This window comes from Tasmannia lanceolata, unplaced genomic scaffold (genome assembly GCF_043159265.1).
Source record: "Tasmannia lanceolata isolate RefF3 unplaced genomic scaffold, GAP_Taslan_0.1 ptg000007l, whole genome shotgun sequence".
NCBI classification, from domain to species: Eukaryota; Viridiplantae; Streptophyta; class Magnoliopsida; order Canellales; family Winteraceae; genus Tasmannia; species Tasmannia lanceolata.
Window position 1 is genome coordinate 3,770,323 of NW_027518684.1, and position 26,499 is coordinate 3,796,821.

Sequence of the window (26,499 nt, forward strand, 5' to 3'; positions counted from 1 at the left end):
TTCGGGTTGGCAAAAAGGGTTCCTCGGGTCGGGTTCAAGTTGGCCTCAACTCGACCCGAGTTGCACCCCTACCCTATCACAGTTGCTAGAAAGTTACCAACAGATAATCAGAGAAGTTAAAAAAAAGTGCTAATATCAAAATAAGGTAGTGTGCTCAATATAAAAAAATATTAGAGAAAAAAAAGATGAGATTTACTTTTCTTGCAAGTTTATGAACCCTTTCCTGTAACTTTGGAGAACCACAAATGACAGGAAACTGATATCCCAACAGTCCTTCAAGACCCCTGTATTTCATACTTAAATATTTCCATTAGTTTGTCATACCAACATATGCCCATTAGTTTGTCTACCCATGCCAAAAATCAGACTGTGTTCTAGCCACCTTTACCATCAAGCTTTACAACTAGTGTTCTGCCACTATTTCACTATATATAATACTTTGCTTTTTGGAGAAGGCTACTTCACCAATGGTCTTCTATACTTCCATGCATTTCTAACTTCCAATATAGAGAGGTGAAAATGTTCTCTATATGTCACTGTAATTGTTTAGACCCTCAGAAAATGCAACTGAGTAATCTCCAAACTCTCTGTCACTTGGTGGGTGCAGATAAAAAACATAAGAGATGGGCCTCGACACCCCCATAGGCTTCGTCGAGATTTTTCTGTCATTGAACTCTCCAAAAGTATATTCATCATAAGGAAATGACTCTGAAAGGAAGAAGAAGCACTCCCTTCCCAATCTTTCCACCTGAAACAAGCGAAACATTGACATAGTATGATGGTCTACCAATAGCATGCCTTTATCATGGAGTTGAACTGTGATGGACTATGTTAATAGGTGAGGTACTCGTGTCAGGATACATGTCGGATTCCAATACTTTAGGATTCACTGTGGCGCTTCTAGATCTCTTTTACCTTTTTTTCCCCATAATACTACTATAACAAATTTATAATTATCACATGTTTTGAGTTGTATCTAGACGACTGATATTCCCGCTACCATGTTTTGATAACGAGACAAACTCACCTTGTCTTTTATTATTTAAACACTTATCAGAAGCTATTACAATTCCCAAAAAGCTATCAGAAACCAATTTAAATGAAAAGACAAGGTAAATTTGTCTCATTATCAAAACATGGTAGTGCAAATATCAGTAGCCTTTATCTACTTTAATAAGTATGCTTTTTATAGGGAATAAAACATTACATTTACTTAACCTACTAAAATTTGAAATATATTACCTATTATAACCGTATTATCATGTGAAGAAATAAAATTATAATAGATTAAAATATATTAGTGAATCCATGGATCCTTTTTTTTTAGGTTAGCTGAATCCAACACAGTACCATGTCGGGTTCCGACACTCAGACCCGTACTCATGCAACATAGGCCATGGATAACACATGTATTTACAATGCATAATATAGTAGGAAGAAGAATATCAATAGTTTCGTACCTCTAGCTTGGCAAATATGATATTGTTCATGGTTAGGATCACCCGCACATCATACAAGGCATCGGCCAAAATCCTGATCGCAAGTAACTCGAAAAATTTCTGAAGGCGGTTTTTTACATTGAAATCTTCATCATTGTTTCTGAACTCAACAAACCATAATACACACTTGACTTTCTTCCAACAGATGGAAGGTTTTCCTGCATTGGGGATGATTGACTGGTCGGGGTGACTCACGTCCCACACTACCGTAACACCGGTGGATGAAGCATCAGATATAGAGCCATATGGCTGAGATGTGGTGGCAATTATCTCAGTTGGATTACAATGAAGAGAGATGTTGGATGAAAAATGCAGATTGGTATCGTCTAACAAAAGAATGCTTTCATCTGCTGTTGTCGGTAACAAGTTCAAAAGAGAAGTGGCATCGGCAATTTCATCTTCCGGCGAACAAAAGCTTGGACCGTTAAATGTAGCAACAATTGGCTCATGGTCATGTGAGAAGAAACATGATTCTCCATTACGACATCCCTGTTCACCAATATCCATCACATATTAGAGGAAATATGTCCATTCTGTGAAAAATAAGACAACAATTTCTCCCATATGACAAGTAGTCTAAATCCAGTCTTTTTTTTTTTTTGAAATGGCAACCAATTATATAGAAAAGAAGGCCCGAGATGGTCAAAGTACAAAGAAAAGAGAAGAATACATCATAAAAATAGCAAAGAGAAAAATACACGAATACAGCATCATAGTCTAAATCCAGTCATAAAAAGTTAAAAAGCAACTTAGATGCAGTTGTTATCCACAACTTTAGAGGTTTGTATCTCTTGATGAGGTTTTCAGTCCTTTGAATCATTGCTTGAAATTTCTCAAGTTAACAATGATCCTGCCTATCAATAATACAAATACTAATAACAATGATGATAATAACAGATAAAAAGCACAAATCCTCCTCTTTCCACAGCTATGACTGCGCTATAGACGAGTACAACAATTAACTCGCTCACAATACCATAGAATTCCTCATTCGCCATAATTTTGCCAACCGAGTTTGGGAAATCCAGTCTCTACACTACAGCGATTCCTGTCAAGTTAGAGAAATTTTCTGCTAAGGCTTTTAATCAACGGCTACCAAAGAAGCGAACATCTCTTCTTCCGGCCCACAAACAGAAGCCACATCAAGGAGCAGCACAAAAAACATAATATGCCCCTGGAATATGTCAAGTAAAATAGAAAAAAAAAGCCTGAAAAAAAGAAAAAGAACAAAGGAAAATGAAAAGAAATAGTACAAACAAATCCAAATGAAGCCTCCAATATTACAGAGATTTCCTTTATAGAAGTTTTTATAAGAAAGAATCCACATCATCCTCCGCTGGATTTAACATCAATCAGAGGGGTATTCCGTATTTATTTGATTTAAAACTCAGACCTTTCTAAGTATGGGTTTTTTTTTTTTTGAATGATGGATTCATCTTGGAAATTTTTGAGAGCAAAGATGCAGTTTCCCTTGCATCAATTAAAATATGTATGAATACTATAATACTATACTGTGATGCACAATGCTTGTATGGAAGAGAAACATAATCAAGTATGGAAATGATATCCATGGTTTTAAATTTTGGTTTCGGTTTCAGTTTTGGACTCATCAGAAACTGAAATTTCGGCCGAAATACCAAAATTTTGTACAAAGATTCAGAATTTCAGTTTTTTAGGCTGAAAATTTCGGCAGAAATTACCGAAATTTCGTCCGAAATTCGGTAAAAAAATAAATAATAAGCATTTGATCGAAATTTCAGCCCCGACATTTGCCAAATTTGGGGAATTTCAGTTTTGGTACATTTCGGTTTTGGACTTCACCGAAATCCGTCGAAATTTGAAACCATGATGATATCTGCACTCCTATATTTGATAATGACACTCCTCTCTTCAAGTTACAATTTTCTACTTAGCTCCTAAAGGATGTTAGAACACCCCTCTCTCTCTCTCTCTCTCTCTCTCTCTCTCTCTCTCTCTCTCTCACACACACACACACACACACACACACACACACACACAAATAATAATAATAATATTAATAATAATAATAAGAGAAAGTCTAAACTGAAGGGCGCCCATGCATAAATAAGGTGAAAGGGTGCCCCCATTGGTTGAAAGTTGTCAGAGTGCATTTAATGCCTCTTGACATTTACATTTTCAGTGCCATTATAAATGCTCTGTGGTGAGTGCTTACTACTACTACTAGTAGTAGTAGTAGTAGTTTGACTTTTACATTTTCAGTGCCATTATAAATGCTCTGTGGTGAGTTTCAACCAATGTGGCCGCTACTACTACTACTCCTCCTCCTACTACTACTGCCACTGCTACTCCTACTCCTACTCCTACTGCTGCTGCTGCTCCTCCTCCTCCTCCTCCTCCTCCTCCTCCTCCTCCTACTACTACTACTACTACTACTACTACTCCTCGTGTGACCGAAAAACTGACAGAGATGGACAAGAGATAGCACGACCATAAATCTCCTGAGATGCAACATTTGCAAATAGCTCATGTCGTATTTCTTGGAAAGCTTTGTCTCGTAGTAAGTTCGTATTGTTGGGAGAAATTTCTGATTCCCAACACTGATCCATATTAAGCTCATATTTTAAATCATCGCATCATGAAAACAATACAATAAATGTCCGAGAAGACATCGTGTGGGAAGATCCGGATTCAATGACCACAAATCTCCCAAGATGAGCACATAATTCAACTCCCCAAGCTCCTGTGGGTTTCAATCTCTGTAATCAATTGACAACTGGCGGTCATCAACTATTCCAGAGATAGCTATCCAAGATTTCAGGTTTCAGTATGTGAATGGGTCATGACGGAAATGGAAACATGTGAGTTTTGGATGGAAATTTTGGTGGAAATCCTATAAAATTATGGAAACACATGGAAACTTAGGCAAATGATAGACATTTAATATGAAACTTCAGCAAGTGCTGGAACAAGAAAAAAATATACACAAAAAAAAACATCACATAAGTAAAAAAAACCCACCATAGTGGTTTAACAACATCGAACAACTAGTGCACGGTCAAATATGTCAAATAATTCAGTACGCAATATTTCACATTTAATTCATATAAATATTTATACATAATACATACACCACACTTCACATGTAATTAATATAAATACACACACACACACACACACACACACACACATATATTGTTTTTGTGAGAGAAGGAGAGACAAGATTCTCTCTCCTCTTACGAGTTCCACCTCTCTTCTCTTCTCTCCTTTGCACCCTAGGCTCAAACATGAAATCGGAGGAAATAGTCTAGGTTTCTCTCTCCTTTTCTTCTTTTTATCTTCATCCAAATCCACAAGTTAAATAGAAATTCCTAAGTGCTAATCGCAGCCTAGGGTTTATGAGCTTCTTGTTTGTGGCAGTTCATTAGAACCACAATCTGTAAGCTGTTGTATTTACAGCATGTTCTATGCCCTCCTTAAGCTGTGCAGACAGTGTGTGGGTATTGTCTTTGTGTTTTATCATCTTTATGTGGTGAATAGAGATTGGCGCTCGTCTGGGATGTTTTTTTGGATCTTGCAACACATTCTATTCGTGGTATTGTGATTTGCGATATCAATCTTGGTTGGAAGTATGTTTTCTGATTGGTGATATGTTAGTGCCATCCTGTGTTGTGACATGTGTATGGATTTCTCATTGAGTGCGAATTGTTGTGTGCAAATGTGTGGACAGTGTTGTTTGCAAGTCAGTTCATGTGAACCAATTGTCTGACAAAATTCCTTGTGTGAACTTTGTCTTGCCAATTGACCATTAGTAAGAGTACTATGATATTTCCAATCATATGATAAGAACAATTTTAAAATAGTTTGCAGTGATGTTAAACTATGGAAAGTAACTGAGGCTTACTTCTACAGATAACACATCAACTATAATATATTGAATAATCAGACAAATGAGATACCTGAAATGAAAAGAAGAACTTGCATACAGGCCTTTTGGCTTCAAGGGAATGGGAAAAGCAGCATTGGCTGCCTTTGTTGCATGTCCCATTCATGAAGAATTTGCATAGAGCCGCATCCGGCACGACATGAGAAACAACTTCATTTGCAGATTGATCCTGATCCAAAGAATTGTCTTTTGTACATTGAATTCTTATCTGTCAAACAAGATAAGAGAAATGGATCACTGACGGTGAAAATAACGCACAACACATGCACAAAAAATAACAGTCACAAATATCATTCTCGGGAATTTCTCAGCAAGGGAACATCTCAGGATATATATATATATATATATATATAGGGTTTATGTAGATAAAAAATTTATTTAAAAACTATATAAATAAATAAAATTTAAGAAAATATATAAAATAAAAATATCGGGATAATATCGTGATTTTATCGCGATATTTTATGATAAAAAAAATAAAAATATCACTATTGTTTTTAAATCTCGGGATTATTTCGGGATTTTGTCGTTTTATCAAAATGGCACGGTAAAAATGTGATATTTTCAAAATATCAGAGATATTTGTGACAGAAAAATAATACCTCTTTGACAACTGAAACCAAGTTTGCAACCACATTATCAGCTTGGAAGTCTTTGGAAGAAACAAATGGTGAAGCAAGACATTGTCTTGTTTCAATATCGGGATCGAGGTGCTCATCTGTAGAAAGGGAATTGATATCCCCAGCCGGGAGAGATTGAAGGAGGCATGTGTGCTTAAATTCATAAGGTTCATAGTAAGAGGGCAGTGCATCTGTTTTAACCAAAAATTTGGGTCGGAACCGGTGCATTGCATTGAGTACTTCGTCATCTGCCCAGCAAGACAATGAAATGTTGCAGATTAACTATAACAAGAATATTTTATATTTGATAATGTTGAGAAACCTTACATATTTCAGAGACACGATTTAGTGATGTCTCCATAAGATTATGAAAATGGCACCACTCCTCTTCAAGCATAGGGATCAAAGATTTAGTAGTGTCTGGATCATCAACCTTAACAACTTGTTTTAGCCGTTCTAGACGTTGCTTATCCTTCACACACAATATGCAAGAAGGTAAGGTAATCAAAATATGTCAGATAATCTATTATTCAAAATGTTTTTAATCAGCTTATGAAAAAAAAAGAGAACGCTCAAAATTAATGATATGTCCCCTGCCTTGCTAGAGTCTTGGACATAGTTACCAGAAACTTACTAATTGGATGGGAATCTCACTTCTACAGAAGCTCGCCTCTGAAGTAAAGTTGTTCACGCCTCCCACATTTAGGGGAAGTGCACTTACAATTAGTTGGCATAATCTTAAACGAACAGGGCATAAGAGTATACTTTGTATATGAGTGATTATTTTCCCTATAAGAGTGTTTTCACCTTTTGATAATGCCAAAGGAGCCTTTTTAAAAAAAAAGTGTATTCAAAACTTAAAAACTCATCTTAAGTTCCAAATGGAACTGGTAGATCTTTTTGTTTTTGTTTTTGGAAGGGTATCTTTGTTCCAAAAACATAACGTTAAATCTATATGAATAAAAAATGTGAATCTATAGATCCCTAAAACTTGTAACGCTTTTTTTTAATGACGAAAAACTTGTAACTCTATTCAACAACAAAGACTTCTTTACTACTTGTAACCCTTCCTCCCTAACCTACTATAACCCTACTCTCTCTATACACTTCTTGTTCGCTTCTACTGAGGCTTATGACATGCTTCATGTTGACTTTCAATGACGCTTCCCACGAGTTTCCTCTTGACTTTCTTTAGAGATTTCTTTAGAGATTTTCACTTCCTGCATTGTCTCTTTTCTAGACCCTTCACTTCCCACTATTGTTTCCTGCATCACTTCTCACACTCACTTCCCACTATGGTAAGTTGGTAACTAATTGGTGCAACTACTAATTTCAGTTTCTGACCAGAAGAATTGATCATATATCAAAGAACGACAACATAGTATCCTTGACTCATTTACAGGAAAATACGAATAACTTGAACTTTGAGTATCACTAATTTTTTTTTTTAACTTTTAGAAGTTTTGGCAATTACCCATACAAAATACAACCATAATAACTATTGTTAGCAAAACTATGCCATTTTTATCTTACAAGGTGAACAATGAAGATAGCAATGGTGTTCTATCTTGTATCAGTCATAGGTTTGAGGGTTGGAGCCATGTAACCTGCAGAAGGTCACATGCTATGTATCAACACAAAGGTGCCCGATACTAGACAAGGTAGATAAACCATGCTTTAAAATCATCCTCATTGGTTGTCCTTACTCTTAACTTGCGGCATGCAAATGGAAAGTTCAGAAACTTCAACAACAATACAAAAACAATATACGCAAATACGAGGTTAGGATTGCCACACGTAGGCGATTTTCAATATGGCTCCATCTGGTTGCTTTCCTCCAAGGAGAAGTAGATGGAAAATAGGTGCCTCTTAGCCTAAATTAACCCACATAGGATGCATTGTTACAATGACTAAAATACCCTTAATGAGGGGCAAAGAATAAAGAAGAAGAATACAAATACATAACTCACGCATAATAATTGTACATATGACACATGACAGCAATAGGATCCTCCTTTTTCAACCCTATGGATGGCGAGAAGTGAGCAACTTGGCTGCCATTTATAAGGATGGAAAAAATGACCAATGAAATGCAGCAAATGATCCATTTTCTCCTTTTCAGCCCAAATCCCATTTTTTGGAGGGTCCACATAAGAGTGGACCAGTCCAACCTAACCTAAGCTTCTTTTTTTTTGAATGGTGACCTAACCTAAGCTTTCTCTGGGACCATTTTGAGTATCATCCCTTCTAACCAGAGGATCTAACTGAATCAATGATCTCATTGGCTGAAGTGCATCCTAAATCATCTCCCTTTGCATCCAAATGCATCTTAATTCATTTTAGCTGTTTCTACTGTTTTTGAGTGTCATTTCCTGTCATTTTTTTCATACTTAGCAGCTAAATAAACAAAAGAACGTTTACAAAAAATTCATACTGCATGCTTTATCTAAATTACATAGCAGTTGGCAATAAGACTGAGAATTGATAAACATTTTGGCACACTTACGTTTTTCAATTAAAGGGCCCTTGAATATACTATATTCATCCTCAAAGCAACATAAATTATTTCAACAACCCAAAAAAGACATAAATAGTAAATTCAGTGTTCGATTCAGTCATATCTTCCTTCTAACCTAAAATGATTATTTTAGCTAAAATAGCCTACTCAAATCTTATCAGACCCTACTATAGCTTTTTCTCATGAAGTATAAATAATATTTGAAAAAAGTAATTCAGACAAAATAAAAAGTAAAGTCCAGTTTGTCTGACCAAAATGAATAGATAAATGACGAAGAAAGCTGAAACATTCTGAAAAAAACAGTCAAGGCATTCTGAAAAACCAGACCTGAAGACAATAACTGTATCAAATTCTTGCAGTAGATAATACAATGGGTTCAAACTCTACAATAAAATTACGCATTCATTAGCAATTTTCACACATGTACTAGGCCAACTATCCCTTCCCAACTAGAACCAGTAAGAGACTCACTTCCAAAGTTTCTTCACTGTTAGCAACATGTAAGAGACTCACTTCCAACTGCGGAATATTGATTGTTCAATGTGTTTGCAAGTGTTCTACATAAATTGAATCCGCCAGGTCTGAGTGGTTTTATATTGCCAAGCTAGAATACTGACACATTAATTCACTACAATAACAATCACAATTATTCTGGGTGTATAAATATCTTTTTAAATGCACTCTCAAAATGATCATAGCACACCCAAAAGCCATGATGATTTGACTTAAATGAACTCAGAAGGGCACAGAAATGTGGGCAGCACCACTTAAAATGGCATCAGGAGTAAACAAAGTCTCAAAAGAATGCAACATCACATACACAATTGAAAGAAAAGATGAGCTTCCAAATCACTGGAATATTTGCCAGCTAGTGAAATTAATAGCAAGCCACCGTCAAATTAGTCAGGCTGATCCTAACAAAAAATAAGCCTTTTGAAAGATAAATATTTCAGATTTTTTTTTCAATGGCAAATTAACATTTTGGGTGCCTCGAACTAATATTTCAGACGAACATTTTGCAATGAAAAGGAATCGGTAAAATCTGTTACAGAACAATCATAATTACTCAGAGCTTGAACAGCAGGTGCAAAGGGTAGAATACTATTGTGAAACGACCAGTTACTCCAAAGCTTAAGCTGTTGGAGATGGCGTTATTTAATCTTTTATACTTTAACAACTATCCTTCACTGAGAGTATTATTATTCAACTAAAATTGAGATATTTCTCTTAGGTGATGATGACCTAGCTAGAGATGTCCTTAAAACTTTACCTTAAAAACACGTTGCCAAAACTGAAAAGCACATAGATTTCCCATTAATATCCCTTCCTTTCTGCCAATATGCTCTATGCTGTCAGAATTTCCTTCAAAGTAGTTGTCTAGGTACTGCATAAACTGTGGGAGACAGAAAAACATCAGAAACAGAAACAGAAGGGAAGTGGACTACGCATTTGTGTGTCAAAAACTGCAAAGTTAATAGTGCAATAGGCAATACCAAAATTTGCTGGCCGAAAGGATGAAGAATAGGTAGGGGTTGTATATCTGCTAAGATACCGATCAGAATGCCATCCCGAAGTAGTCCAACTTCACCAAATTTGAGTATAAGAACTGACGCGTCAAAAGACAATCTCAGAGTGGTGAGTAGCCGGCCATAAAATGTTGGCTCATACCGACCCCGGTGAGAGACTGGTTTGTCCAAGGCATGAATTTGGACGAGTAAACTCAATGCATCTTCAACAATTCCAGCATCTGGTGGATCCAGAGCCTTCTGCAACAGGACTTGTGAACATAAATTTCCAAAAGTTAGGCACAGCATCAAATTTTGATTACACATAAAAAAAACAACCATCAGTCATCACCAATGTATGAAACGAATTAATTTTGGAGCAGAAAGTGAAAATATTATCCAAAACTAGTTCAACACATAAATATTGCTCAAAATGAATGGTATCTGTACGCCATCTGCGTAAAGCACTCTATGGACTTAAACAGTCTCCTAGAGCTCGGTTTGGAATATTTAGTGAGGCGGTTAGGCGCTTCGGCATGAAGCAGTGCACAGTTGACCATTCAGTTTTAATCTCACAGTATGCTGGTGGGTACATTTTCTTGATTGTTATCACTGCAAGTAATACAGAAGATATACAAAAACTAAAGGTCTTCCTTCATATAGAATTCTGCACCAATGACCTTGGTCACCTCAAATACTTCCTTGTAGTTTAGGTAGCCTAAGGAAATATGTACTGGACATATTGAAAGAGACAAGATCTTTGGGAGTGAAATCGGCTGAGGTTTCCATGGACCCTAATGTCAAGCTTTATCCCGATAAAGGGGATTTATTAGAGGACCAGACACGTGCAGAAGATTAGTTGGCAAATTGATTTACATGACGGTGACCTGTTTGGATATTTCCTTTGCAATGGGTGTGGTGAGTCAATTCATGAGCTCCCCACGTACCTCTCATTGGGCAACAGTTACCCAAATAATTAGGTACTTGAAGAGGGCCCCTGGTAAAGGCTTATTCTTCAAAAGGCATAATCACATGAACTAGGAAGGGTTCACTGATGCAAACTGGGCCGGATCTCCTGCAGATAGAAGGTCGACTATAGGGTATTGTACCTTTGTTGGAGGAAATTTAGTGTCATGGAGAAGCAAGAAGCAGGATGTGGTGGCTAGATCTAGTGCAGGAGTATCGAGCTATAGCTTATAAGTGTGGGGAGTTCACCTAGATGAGGTCTTTTCTGTCTGAGATTGGCTTCCCTTCCTCGTCTCCAGCAACATTGTATTGTGAAAATAAAGGTGTGGTTCAGATCGCTTCAAACCCAATCTTCCATGAGAGGACAAAGCACATTGAGGTGGATTGACATTTTATTCGTGAAAGATTCAGAAAGGGGAAATACTTACTGTTTTTTACTATATCAGGAGACCAGGTAGCGGATATATTTATAAAACCACTAGGAAGAGCAAAGTTGAATGAAATGTGCAACAAGCTGGGGTTGCATGATATATACACTTCAGCTTGGGGGTGTTAGAGGAGTAGTGTAATTTATATACCCAACTAGGGTATTCTAGTCCTTTCATGTATAACCCCAGTGACTCATATATATATATATATATATATATATATATATATATATATATATATATATATAGCATTCCTGACCCATGCTATGCATGGATGTAAAATGGTGGGCCCATACGGTCAATATTTGACATGCAAAATGGTAGCCCCCACCCACTCAAATATGAGTTGTGAACTGATGGGCCCCTCTCCATAAAAAAATTAGGTGTAAAACGGTAGGACTTAGCTTATGCATGGTTTGGGTGGAGATGGTGGGACCCATGCAGCAAGAGACGAGTGAAATTATGACACCACCTCTCTCTCTCTCTCTCTTTCTCTCTCTCTCTCTCTCTCTCTCTCTAAATTTACCCATCTCTAAAACCGTTACCTCAACACACCACATCTCTCTCTCTCTCTAAAACCACCCCCTCTCTTTCATGAAGGTGTAAATGTGTTGCAAAAGTAGAGCCAGCTGACTTTTCAAGAGAAATATTTATAAAAAATTCCTGGAAAGAAAGCAAATGACAAATAGAAAGAAAGCTGCTTACTATATATTATGGACAGATACCTTTTTAGCAACCATTTGGGTGCTTTGGAAAGAAAGAAATGCAAGAGTTTTTAAAGAGGTCTAAAAAAGCCCGGCTTTACTTTTTATCAAAGTAATCGCTTTGACGATCTCATGGGTTAAGTCTCTCTCTAGCTTCAAATTTGTATCCTCCTACAACCTATGGGAAGTATGTTGTAGTATGGAGATTAAACAAAAAGTCGTGCAAGGGTGGGTGCCCCCTGCGTGGGGCTTCATGAAGCTCGATTTTGACGGTTCTAGCTTGGGGAATCGCGGCCCTGCGGGGTTAGTAGGATCCTGAGAAACACGCTCGGGGAAGTGATCTGGGCCTTCGCCGGTCCCATTGGTGTGGCAGATGCCATGGAAGCAAAGGTGTGTGTAGTGCACCAAGGGATAAAGTGGTTGGTTAGAGATTGCCTGGAGAACGTGGTGATTGAAGGGGACTCAATGAATGTCATCCGTTAGCTCAAAGGCTCGCAAAGACCCCCTCGGAGGTTTGATAGGCTTTTTGATGAGATATTTGATTGGATTGGCTCTTCTTCTATGGTGTTTCAACATGTGCGTCATTCTGCAAATAAGGAGGCGAATAGTCTAGCTAGAGAATGAGTCTCTAAGTAAGCTTTGGCGTTGTTTGACTCTTCCGCCTTGAGATCTTGTCGTTTTATTGTTGTTTTAGCCTCGCTTTCTTTTATTTCCATTTTTTCCTGTATTGGCCATCTCGGTCTTCCCTTTGCAATAAAATTTGGCTACCATTCAAAAAACAATATTATGTGAGGGGGACAGGATACTTCTCTCATCTTTCTCTTTTTCGCATGAAACCTCGAACAATACACACGCACAAGGAGATAAGCATATATCATATATGGATATACATAATTACATATGGTTTTGTTCTAATCGGTTTCGTAACCTTTCCATCCAATGCATGTATAAGTTAGTTACAAACTATCACTTCAAGGAAATATTAAGCAATCTAGAATGCGTGTATATTTTCATTATTAGTTTGTTTAATATTGACAATATATGTTGATTTTGAATAATTAAGTATAACTTTATGACCAACTCAGACAACTCTATCATTACATTTCATGCTTTTCAATTGGCAAAGGTGTCTGAAAACCTCGACCTTTTAAGCGTTAGAGTTCATAACAATGATGGTGCCCCAAGGGAATCATAAAGATTGCATGAGTTTTGCTTCGGCAAAATTTTTTGCTCCAGAGTGGAAACTTTCAGGACCTCACGTTGATCTACGAATCCAAAATAGCTACCTCAGAATAAGTGTTGAAGTCTTTGATCCCCAGATAGCGGGAAGGGCGGCGGATTGAGGGTTCATTAGGACTCCCGAAGAAATACCTCAAACCTCATGTCCTTTACTGGAAAGAAAAATGGCAACTGACCGGTGGTCGGAGGGGCTTCTTTCTGAACAAGGTCTAGCCGGGAGAAGATGAGGGAAGATACCTGAGCCTGGGTCGGTTTTTTTCCGGCAACACAATGATTGCCGGTGGGATGACCGTTGGCCCTTCTACCACGTGGCAACCACGTGTTCGGGAACGGTGCGACCTTAGTCCCAAGACTCAAAGAAGGATCCAGAGGGAGAATTCAAATTTCAAATTTCAAAGGCTTCCGACAGTTCAGAGCTGTCCTTCCCAGCCAAGCTGGCAGGCCCACCCCTAGTGGACATCCGATGGACGTCCTTGCTGAAGCACGTGATGATTCAGCGTGTAACCTAAGGGGACGAAAAAAGACCCATTTGCCCCTCATCTCGTCAAGATTACAGGAAAAAGTCGCCAAGGCCCTAGGCGTTCTAAAAAAAGGGTCGAAACAATATGTAACCTTAGGATTGATTGTGAAGGACCGAAGTATCAGCTGGAATACTGCAAAACGGGGGAAATTACTCAGTCAAGCCTTTGGGGAGGATCACTTGAAGGAAGTTCTAGGGGGAAAAAACAAACAAACGAAGGTACGCTACAACGAAGGAAGGTCAGCCACAACCTGGAAATATAATGAGGCTGCCTATACCCTTGGGGAGGAGGGTCCCCCTCTCACGAACTACCGTCTGCATGGAGTCCTCGCCTGAGAGGACAGAGAAGCCATTGGGAGTTCCAATCCTTGCTCCCAATGAAGCTAGGTTTTTGGAACATTAGGGGATTGAGGGAAGATAGAAAGACACATGCGGTGAAGGATTTTATTTATCAACGTAAGCTATATTTGATGGCTGTCATCGAATCCAAGCTAATGGGGATAACAGACAAGATCATTAATAAAACATGCGGTAGAAATCATCGAGAATGGGTCGCAAAAGATGCAGTGGGTACAACAGGAGGGATCATTGTAATTTGGAAAGAAGGAAGATTTCATAGAGAGGAAGTTCGCATGGGGAGGTTCTCGATATCGATCATCTTCTCCTCCATTGATTGGACTGAAAAATGGATGCTTACGGTTATTTATGGACCGGTCAAGGCCGCATAGAAACGAGAATTATGGCTTGACTTGATGAATATTCGAGAATCCTGGCAGGGTGCATGGCTCCTCAGTGGTGATTTTAACACAATTCGATTCCCATCAGAAAAGAACACACACACACACACCAGAATCACAACCAGCATGAGAAACTTCTCAAAATTTATCCAAGATCACGAATTGATTGATCTCCCATTGAATGAGCAAGGTTTACCTGGTCCAACAATCAGGAACGATTTATAATGAGCAGAATAGATCGGATTCTTATAACACGAGAATGAGAGGAGTGTTTCCCCCTAATCTCTCAAAAGGCATACCCAAGATCTGTGTCCGATCATAATGCCATTGTGCTAGAACTCTCTAATTTCACTGGGGGACCCCGGCCTTTCAGGTTTAATCTGGATCTTCTGGAGGTTACGGGGTTTGGCGACAAGGTCAAGCAGTGGTGGGAAGAAATTGAGATCAGAGGCTAGAAAGGGTATGCCCTCTATAAAAATTTGAAGGTATTAAAACTGGAAATTAAAGAGTGGCAAAAGGTTGTTGATGAAAGAGACCACACGAAGGAAAAAGGAGATCTCTACCAGCTTGGCTCTTTTAGAAAGTAGAGAGGGTGGTGGCCCGCTTTCAGTCGAGGAAAGAATGGATCGTCTAAAATTTCTAGAGGAAAATGAGGCAATTTTACAAAGAGAAGAAATCCGGTGGAGACAAAAATCTTGAGCCTTGCGTTGAGCAGGAGATTATGAATTCAAAGTTCTTTCACTGAGTTGCAAATTCAAGAAGGCGAATGAACTCAATCAATTACTTGAAGGATGTGGATTCAGTAATTGAATATCAAAATCTGATTAAAGCAAAAATTGTGTAATTCTACTCGGTGTTATACTCCGGGTCTACGGGAATGGCGATCGAAGTTGGCTGAAATTCAGTTCAGAAGCCTTACTCTTGATAAAAGATTAACGCTGGATCGAAATTTCTCTGAAGAAGAGGTCGAACAGACCATCTTCTCAATGGCTGGGGACAAGGCCCTGGGTCCGGATGGTTTCCTAATGGCCTTTTTTCAACAATTTTGGAGCATCCTAAAAAGAGACATTATGGCCTTCTTCAAGAATTCCAGGAGAGGGGAATCACTAGTGAGGCAGCAAAAGCCACCTTCATTGCACTAATCCCTAAAAAAGAAGGGGTTATTGGGATCAAGGATTTCCGCCCAATTAGCCTCATGCACAGCATTCCAAAGATCAAATCTAAGCTGCTGGCTAGAAGAGTGAAAAATACTATGGGGGGTATCATATCTCAGTTTCAAGGAGCCTTCGTTGAATCAAGGCAAATCCTGGATGGGGTCCTCATTGCTAATGAACTTATTGACTTGGTGAGAAGAAGTGGACGTCCAGGCTTAGTGTTTAAGATAGACATTGAGAAAGCCTACAATCATGTAGACTGGGATGTCCTTGACTTTATATAAGACAGGATGGGCTTTGGCCCAAAATGGAGGATGTGGCCTTGGTCGCTCATATCTTTCAACTCTTCCTTGGTTATCATCAATGGTTCAACGGAAGGTTTTTTCAAGGTCAGAAGGGGTATCCTACAGGAGGACCCTTCAGCCCCTTACCTATTCATAATGGTGGTTGAGGCTCTCAGTCAGATGATGATGAAGGCGAATAGGTCGGGCTTGATTCGTGGACTGCAAGTTGGGCTCTCTTGTGAAGAAATAACACATCTCCAATTTGCTGACGATACGCTACTCTTCTTGCAAAACAATGCTCAAGCCATCCCTAACATCATGAAGATATTTAAATGGTTTGAGGTCACATCTGGTCTTAAAATCAATTTCAGCAAAAGTATGCTTTTGGGAATCAACACGGATCAACGAGAGGTTCAAAGTTTGGCACAGATAATTGGTTGCAGTAGCAGGACCTTCCCTGTGACCTATTTGGGTTTACCTTTGGTGTTTGGTATACAATTGGTTGCTCAATGGGATCCGGTGGTGGAGAATAGAAAGGAGATTAGCAACATGGAAGAAAAGGTACATATCTCTTGGGGGAAGAATCACATTAATAAAAGCAGCACTCTCAAACATGTCGGTATATTTTATGTCTCTCTTCAAAATCCAGGTGAAGGTCGCATTGACAATTGAAAGACTACAGCGGAATTTTTTGTGGGGTGGAGATGGCCAATCAAAGAAGCTAAGACATCTAATCAACTGGGAAAAGGTGACCAAATCCAAAAGACAAGGAGGCCTGGGGATTGGGAAGCTAAGACTATGAAATAAATCCTTACTTGAGAAGTGGTTAGTGGTTATGGAGATATGGTCTGGAGAAAATGCCACTGTGGCATCGGGTAGCTGGGTCGAAATATGGATCGGAATAGGGGGATTGGAACATTAAAAAACCATCGGGAGGGAAGGGATCGGGAACATGGAAATCTATCTGTTCGGTTAAGGAATTGAAAAGGAAATACATTACAAAGTGGGCAAACGCACAAATGTGAGATTCTGGTTAGATCTCTGGTGCGGTAAAACACTACTGAGTACGGAATTCCCACGAATATTCAAAATTGCAGTAAGATCTGACGCTACGGTATCAGACTATTTAGTTAGAGAAAGGCAAGGAGGTAGAGGCTTCTGAGATATACGCTTACGCTGGAATCTCAAGGACCAGGAAATTCATGAATTTCAGAGGCTCCTATCTGTATTGGAGTCAACATATTGCTCACAGTTTAGGGAAGATGAGCAGATATGTGCTCCGGAATCCAACGGAGAATTCAAAGCAAGTTCTTTGCGGTTTTAAATGCTGGCCAACCAACACCGATTCATCGAATTTGGAAATCCCTAGCCCCTTCGAGAGTGGTTGCCTTTGGGTGCACGTTGGTTCACAGGAAAATTAATACTTGTGATCGTCTGGAGAAAAGACACTTCAGTTTAGCAAGCATGTGTGTCCTTTGCCGGCAGCATGAGGAAACGTTGGACCATCTTATGCAGCACTACCCATATTCATACCATTTGTGGGTAAGAGCGGTAGCAGTCTTTGGCATATGCTGGGTATTTCCTGATTCCATCAGCTCTCTTCTTCTTGGATGGCAACGTGGGCCCTTTAGTGATACATGCAGAGCATTATGGTCGACCTTTCCCTACGCCATAATTTGGAACATTTGGAAAGAACGAAATAGACGGATATTTGAGGAAAAAAGCAAAACTTGTGGTCGGCTGGCATCAGATATTAAGGTGGAATTAGTCTCATGGGCAAAGGTTAAGAAACAAATTCCTTATGGGATGGGAGATCTCATAAGGAATTGGTAGTCAGTTATATTGGACAGAACAATCAAAACCAAGCCCAAACCCAAATGGGCAGCACCACCACTTGGGTGGTTGAAACTTAACTTTGACGGCTGCTCTCTCGATAACCCAGTAAAGGCTGGTATAGGGGGAATCATTAGAAATGATAGCGCATCCTCAGTTATGACATTCTCCGGCCCGGCTGGCATCTGTGACTCAAACGAAGCAGAAATCAGGGCACTCCTTTTCGGATTGTGGTGGGCATACGAAAACAGTCAGCGTCCCTTAATTGTTGAGGGTGACTCTACAAATGTCGTGGCATGGGCCTCTGGTTTCTCAAAAGGACCTTGGAAATTGCAAGAATTGATTGCGGAAACACTGGACTTGATAAGGTGTCTTGATCCAAGGATTGAACACCGTAGGAGATCGGCGAATGAAGTGGCTGATAGCCTAGCAAAGGCCGGAGCTCAAAGGGAAGAAATAGAAATTGTTACTTTTTTGTAAGCCCGATTCAGGGCAATGACTATAAATAGTATTTGGAAGCTTATGGGGACGCCTTGTCCCAACCATATTAAAATAAATTGTCATTTTTCAAAAAAAAAAAAAAAAAAAAAAAAAAAACTTGCTTTAGAAGATGCACATTTCACCCCAGAGCTAAACTTTAAGCTTAAAAGCGCAGCAGCCATCAATAATGTTCAATAGATTGTCAACAATTAATATCAAAAGAGCAATGCCAGATGTAAATAATTCAAAAGGCCGAGTGTGTTATTATAAGTATGTGCTAGCCATCTTTTGGGCGTAAACGTACTTGATGCTCTGTGGACCAAAGAAAATTTAGCTGATACAATTTATGCATAGGATGTCGTCTATGTAGAATTTTAGAGTATACATTCAATGCAGTATAATAGAAAAAAACTAGACTTGATAAAGTGATCGTTGAAGGAGACTCCCTTAATGTGATCCATTGGCTTAAAAGCCATCACGGGGCCACATCAATTGTCTTTCAACATGTGAGACAATCTGCTGATGGAGTGGCAGATAGGCTTGCTAAAGTAGGAGTTGAGAAGAATGATTCAGAGCTTTTTGATTTTATGCCTCCTTGATTATCTCTTTATTTTTCTGTATTTTATGCTTTCTTGTAAGTTCTCCTTGTATTTTGACCATCTTGGTCTTTTATAATGATACTAGTTACCATTCAAAGAAAAAAGTATAACAGAAAAAAAGAGGCAGACATGAAGTGAAAAGGTTACAAGAATAATTCTAATCAGTATAAAAAAAGACACCGTACCTTTTGGATCATTAATGGCTTTAGATTCAGCACAACAAATCATTAGAACTTGCTGCCAGAGTGATAATCTCAATATAGAAGGGCGCTCGTGCTCGCTCAAGCTATTGAAAAATGACCTTGTAACCAATCGATAGATCTGACCATCACAGGTCCGGCCTGTCCTTCCTTTACGTTGCTCAGCCTACAACCAATCCTTGCAAAAGATTAAATCAGATCTTAGTAGCAAAAGTTAAATCCAACCAATAAATCACCCAGTAGTACCTGGGACTTGGACACCCACACAAGCTCTGATGTGTCTTTTTTCCTATCGTAGTCCCAAAAGACCTGTAATGATCGGCATGAATCGATGACAAAGGCTACTCCAGGTATCGTGACGGATGATTCTGCAATATTTGTAGCCAATATCACCTACAATACAAACAAAGTTTCAAACAACCACAATAATTCTTAAGATATAGAATTCAGTGTAAGCATTCAACAACATCTGAAATGTCTCCAACATTAATTATCATTCACACTGCCAAAATAATACTAAACAAATGTAAAGTTCAATAATAAGTATATTACAGGTATTACTACATAACAATTGGAAAAATTAATAGCATCCCTTGCAATCATGGGGTTGGGCCTGTAGCTCAATTTTTTGAGGCTTTGTACCTCAACCTTGAGGTAATAGATCCCACCCATTTTATCTGTCAAAAACAACAAAACCTTGTAATCATTGTTAAAATAAAAATGTTACCATAAGGATGCCAAGTTTATAAGATCATTAAAATCCCAATCAACAAGATATATCTAATATACCATAGAGGACCTTGAAGAGAAAAAAAAAATAGCTTAGCCAGTGAAAGAAATAGACAGAGAGAGAGAGAGAGAGAGAGAGAGAGAGAGAGAGAGAGAGAGCACATCTTTAGCAATTTTTTAATGGTAACAGTTAAGCTCACTAGATCACAACCCACACAATATTAAGTACAGCATTCTTTGATAGTGTTAGGCTGTTAGCTATTTACAAAACCAAGGCCCCTAAGCCATTAATAGATTATCTGAAATTACAAAATCTTTTATATGAGATTTAACCTTTCTTTGCTTACTTGAGTGGATGATTGAATGATGATTTACAAAAAACTTTTAGTATTTTTATATTTTTCTATTAGTGATTATTTTAAATTTTTATTTTAAAAAAAAAGGTAAATGGGGCCTACACCTTAGTTGCCAATGCGTAAAGCCGAAGCAGGAAGCCAAAGCGGAAAGTGAGGGCTCTAAGGGAAGAAGCGGGAAACGTCAGGGTTTGAGGAAGTGTCATGGGAAACGACACATAAGCATAAAGGGAAGTGTAGGAAAGCGAACAGGAAGCGCAGATAACAAAATAATAAAAAATAAAATAATTATAAAAATAGTGACAATAAGAAAAAATAAATATTTATAAAATTTAAATACAATTGAAATTAAGTTTCCAAGCAAGATAAGCAAATAAAATCCAACTGCCATAAACGAATCAAAATTTCAACCAACATTAAATATTAATTCCAATCAAAATAACCAATTTACATGCAAACCAATTCCCAACCATTAATTAAAATAGCAAGTATCAAAGTTAATACAAAATTCTATCAAGTATGTAATGAACAATTAAATGATTAATCCATTCAAATGATTAATCGCTTCAATGGAGAAACTAACTGACATCACTTTTTTGTCAATTGAGTATAACTAAATATACAAATCAACATTACTCGTACACTAAAACGAAGTGGGACAAATGGATAAGCTTTTACTGAATTGGATAATTAGAAAAAAATAGAGAATATGAGGAAAATACAAAAGGAAACTTTAAATACACACTTTTTCTTCTTCCTCTTATAATTAAATAATTTCCACAAATGAATATTTATGATTTTGTAAAATTTTAAAAAGAGAATAGGGGAAAATGAAGAGAAAAGAAAAGGCAGAAAAGAGAAGAAAAGAAGTAATATTCCACACAGACAAAAAATGAAAATAAAATATTGGGAAAAATGCTTCCGAAATCGGGAAACGTGCTTCCCAAAAACAGGTAATTCACTTCCCAAAATTGGAAAACGTGCTTCCTCCGAATAGGAAACACGCTTCCCTAGTTTTTGGGAAGCTAAGGGTGCGTTCTTTAACCTACCAATGGAATGATTTTTTCAATTTTTCACTCTAAAGAAATTAAAAGAAAAAAGAATCATGTTCTTTTAACCACATGTCCACCATTCTTAAAGATACAAACTAATTTTTCGGCACTTATATTTGGAGCGACTTTTTGTCGCTTCCAAAAAAAAGAAAGCATTCGTCGGGTTCACACTCGCACATCCTCCCTGCAAAAAAAAAAAAAAAAAAACTATCTTCCCACTCCTTTCTCGTTTTCTTCTCCAGTGCTCTTACTCCAAAGAAGATGACTCCCTCCAAACTATTGGTGGCCTGAAAGCATTTGTAGGGGCCACTCTTGCCCTCCCGCACCATTCCTGTAGTTTTACAATAACTCTCTCTCTCTCTCTCTCTCTCTGAAGCTTTCAAAAACCCTTTTCAGGAAGTTGAAACCCTAGAATCTGAGATTCAGAGGCTCCAGATTGCAAAACATGGTAGACGTTTCAGAGAAGGAGAAGGCCTAACGCTAGATCGTCGGCCTTGAAATTTATTTTTCTACAGCATCACAGGATAAAACCCTAACCCTTTCTTTTTTGTCAGATCCATTTCTTTCGAAGTAGCAGAGGCCAAGTGCTGAATTTTAGTTCTAGGAATAGATGTTGCAATTTCATTGATCCCTATTTGGCCTCCTATGGTTCACACGAATTGGAGCACAGATTCCAAATCTCAATATGAAAGCACTTATTGTTCCTTTTGATTATGTTGAGAGAAAGAATTAGAAAAGAGAAAGTGAGTTAGAGAGATAATCTCCACCTCACTCATATTTATTAATAATGAAGAAGCATAATTACATCTATGCCCTCAGGCTTATTACATATATCCAACTATATCCAACACTCCCCCTCAAGCTGGAATGTAGATATTGTACATTCCTAGCTTGCTACAAATATCATTCAACTTAGGACGAACCGGCCCCCGTGGATATCTTTGCTTCGGAACAAAACAATTCGAATTAGGCTCGGTCAACTGGAATGTGTATTCTCCATATAGGAGATCTTCCAATTGAGAAGATCCATCGACCTGAGACGAAGAGAAAGGTCTATCTATTTTATTTAGTTATTCAGTTAAACCAATGATTCGTTATTGGAGCAGATAGCAAGAACCATTTCATCGGACATGCGTCTTTTTTATTTTCCAATGAATTTACATCTTTCATTAATGGAAATTGTTTGATGTAGTGAGTAATAGGCTCTGGTAAAGCTAAAGCAACAGTAGTATTTATATCATTCGTGGGTGCAGCTAACTCCCCATGAGGTAACTGTATGATTTTCCGAGGTAAAAGAGCACCTGACCAGTTAGAAACAAAAATAAATAGGAACATAGTTCCAATAAAAGGAACCCAAGGACCATAATCTTCTCCAATCTGAGTTTTGCTCAAGTCTCGAATGAATTCAAGTACATATTCGAAGAAATTCTGACTGTTAGTTGGAATGGTTTGTGGGTTCCGAACAGCTATAGTGGCTGAACCTAAGACCGGTATGGTCTCTATTCTTGGAATCCTGAATAGGGTGATACGATACCGCCGATCACTCTACATATGTCTCTCCCCCATCAATCGATACTAGTTGAAGTAATTGAAATTCCCATATTTGTCCGATGAGAAATTCGAAACGAAAAACGAAAGAAATAAGGATCCCTCCGCCGGCTTAGGCAAGGGTTTTGTAAATATGTCAGCTAACTGGTCCACAGATCGAGTAAAAGAAACCTGTATCTCTCCTTTATGAATTTTCTGACGAAAAAAGTGGCAATCCACCTCTATATGCTTGGTTCTCTCATGGAAAACAGGATTGGTGGCTATGTGAATTGCAGCTTTATTATCACAATAAAGTTGAGCTGAAGAAGAACAAGAAAAATCAATCTCCGCCATGAGGGAACGTAACCAAAGGAGCTCCCCACCAGTATAGAACATAGCTCGATATTCTGCCTCAACACTTGACTTCGAAACAACTTCTTGCTTTTTACTTTTCCAAGACACCAGATTACCCCCAACAAATGTACAGTAACCAGTGGTTGATCTCCTATCTGCTGGAGATCCTGCCCAATCTGCATCACAATAGCCTTCTATTCTGACATGTCCATTTTTCTTGAATAGTAGTCCTTTCTCTGGTGCTCCTTTCAAATAACGGAGAATCTAAACTACCGCAGCCCAGTGAGAAGTACGAAGAGCACTCATGAACTGATTGACTACTCCAACTGCATAGGAGATATCTGGGCGAGTAACTTTGAGATATATGAGCTTGCCAACTAGTCGTATATATCTGCCAGGGTCTTCCAACAGATCTCCTTCCTCTGGAATAAGCTTCACACTAGGATCCATAGGCACAGATATAGGCTTTACTCTAAGATTTCTTGTTTCTTCCAGTAGGTCTAACACATACTTTCTCTGTGATAGAGATATTCCTTGAGAGGAATCGGCCACCTCTATCCCTAGAAAGTATCTAAGTCGACCCAAATCCTTTGTAGCAAACTCTGTCTGTAAGAAACTCTTCAACCTTTGAATTCCTCTTGAGTTGTTTCCTGTAATAATGATGTCATCAACATACACAATCAGAAGGATGCACCCTGCAAAGGATTTATGACTGAATACTGAATGGTCTACTGCATACTGTCTAAGACCAAAGCGAATAACGGCCTCACTGAATCGACCAAACCATGCTCTTGGAGATTGTTTCAAGCCATATAAGGATTTCTTAAGGCGACAAACAAAGGAGGACATCTCCCCCTAAGCAACATACCCTGAAGGCTGCTCCATGTAAACCTCCTCCTGTAGATAGCCATGCAGAAAGGCATTCTTCACATCAAGTTGATGTAGAGGCCAACCATGATTAGCTGCCATGGATAAAATGACACGAACTGAAGGAATCTTGGCTACAGGGGAGAAAGTCTCATGATAGTCAACCCCACAGGTATGAGTGTACCCCTTAGCAACCAGACGAGCTTTTAACCGTTCAACCTTTCCATCAGGTAAATACTTAATGGAGAAGACCCAACGAAAACCAACTGGTCGAGCCCCAGCTGGAAGAGAAACAAGTTCCCATGTTTGGTTGGATCGAAGTGCCCCCATTTTCAGATCCATAGAAGCTCGCCAGCCAGGATGTTCAAGAGCCTCCTGTAATGATTTTGGTAACTCTACAGAAGACAAGGAAGAAACAAAGGGTTGAAAAGAAGGCGTTAGTCTATCATAAGAAACAAACTGAGAAATAGGATGGGTTGTAGCATGAGACCTAGTACGAGAAACAATGGAAGAATCAGAAGTAATGGCAGATGATGGTAAAGAAGATACCTCAGTAGGCATGAGTGGGACCTCGACTGTAGCAGACGATGGATGATGAGAAGGAGGTGGAGGCCTGGTCTTATGCACTCGTCGCTGATATTCTTTTGTAATGCGTGGGCGAACCACTGAAACTGAAGAAGAGGGTGCCGGTTCTAAGTGTGGCGCAAGCTGGAGTGGTACCTATACAGGGTCAGCAAGGGAAGGAAGAAACAATGGTATCTCATCCGGGACGGAACTAGGAGCAGGAGGAGTCGAAGGCCCAAAAAAGGGTTCTGATTCAAATAATGTTACGTCGGCGGAACGGAAGCGTGGTGGGTACAATAACCCACAGGTCCCAGGATCGAACCTGGCTCTGATACCATGTTAACTTACCAACTTCTCCAAAAGCTTAAGCTGTTAAAGAAATGCATTATTTATCTTTTATACTTTTAACACTCCCCTGCACGTGTGGCCCACTTGGCAAACACGTGGCACATGTGGTCCCACTTTGGGCCGACCATCTCATGTGGATTTTTGCTATCCCGGAGGTTTGAACTCGAGACCTTTGGCTCTGATACCATGTTGAGAGAAAGAATTAGAAAAGAGAAAGTGAGTTAGAGAGATAATCTCCCTCTCACTAATATATTTATTGATAATGAAGAAGCATAATTACATTTATGCCCTCAGGCTTATTACATATATCCAACTATATCCAACAGATTACATGCTATAGCTCACATAATATGCATTGGTTTTGGGGATTTCAACCTCATAGATAGCAAACAACCAGATTCCATTCTCTTTTCAGACCAAATAAAATGCAATTGCAAATTTTATTATCATAGATAGAAGGCTCTTCAATCGAACTAGTTCTAGTCTAAATTGTAAGTGAAGTAGAGTTTGTTTCTGAGCCTTCATTCCATAATAGCACTTACAGAACTGTACACATTTGATTTTATCTAAAATAAGATGGTATCAGAGCATCATCTGTTCTCTCCCAATAGGACAATGTATGAGATGCTCCTGCATCCCACGGCATTTTCAGTACCATGTTCTTTAATCTACGAGGCAACCAGACAGAGCTTTGGTGGGGATACCCTGCACCCCGTAAAATCATATCTATGGGATGCTCCTACAAGAAGATCCTACCGCTCCAATGTGTAGATGTTTCTATTATGTGCAGTCCCTTTTCAGATGGGAGAGTTAGAATCATCTCATGGAAATGATGTACAGGTTACCACGGTCCATTTACGGGGTGTCAAATAAACGGTTTGGATCATCCTAATAAGTAATTTAAATAGGCCTCACATGTGTATTAGGTAGGTATTTTGTCATGTATTATCACACAAATTAGGACTTTAGAATTAATTTTTTATACGACAGGAGAACTTATATTCCAAATAAATAGAAAAAGTGATTCTTTTTTTTCTTTTTTTTGAGTTAAAAAAGGTGATTCTAATTCTGGAAGCACTCCAAAGAATAAGAATCGATTCTAGCTTCCAGAATGAGAATCACGAGAATGGTTAAAGAACACACCCTTTTCTGCTTCCAAACGTGATTCCCCAAAAGCGAACCCACCTTCCGGTGGCATTTCCGGTAACCATGGCCTACACATCCACCTCTTAAAACAATGCTCCACACCTCTTTTACTAATATTATTCTGACATCATTGTAGGCCTCCTTTTGATCCCTTTCGATGATTCTGTTCAGCCTTCTAGGTTGAACTCTTGTTGTTGCTTGAGTTCTTCGACAGCATCAATACCTCCTAGTTAAAAAGACTCGTTTGTCGCATTAGATCCTCCTACATGAGAACACTCATTCTTGAGTTGCAATTATCAAACTCCACCATCTTTGACTTATCAAGATTTTGCATTCTCTTCTTAGGAA

General features: G+C 38.6%; 1 protein-coding gene across 1 annotated transcript in view; it reads right to left on the bottom strand.

Annotated features, from left to right (window-relative positions):
* Positions 1 to 170: 170 nt before the first annotated feature.
* The window catches only part of LOC143881486 (zinc finger (CCCH type) helicase family protein), a 40,841-nt gene continuing 14,512 nt past the window's right edge, over positions 171 to 26,499 (bottom strand). Inside the window, exons 6-14 of the mRNA XM_077384571.1 lie at positions 19,458 to 19,604; positions 19,197 to 19,377; positions 10,056 to 10,339; positions 9,833 to 9,955; positions 6,372 to 6,516; positions 6,027 to 6,292; positions 5,438 to 5,632; positions 1,461 to 1,988; positions 171 to 748 (exon numbers count right to left, since the gene is read on the bottom strand). Coding sequence (XP_077240686.1) covers positions 527 to 748; positions 1,461 to 1,988; positions 5,438 to 5,632; positions 6,027 to 6,292; positions 6,372 to 6,516; positions 9,833 to 9,955; positions 10,056 to 10,339; positions 19,197 to 19,377; positions 19,458 to 19,604 — 2,091 coding nt within the window. The 3' untranslated portion in view covers positions 171 to 526. The remainder of the gene's footprint in view (positions 749 to 1,460; positions 1,989 to 5,437; positions 5,633 to 6,026; positions 6,293 to 6,371; positions 6,517 to 9,832; positions 9,956 to 10,055; positions 10,340 to 19,196; positions 19,378 to 19,457; positions 19,605 to 26,499) is intronic.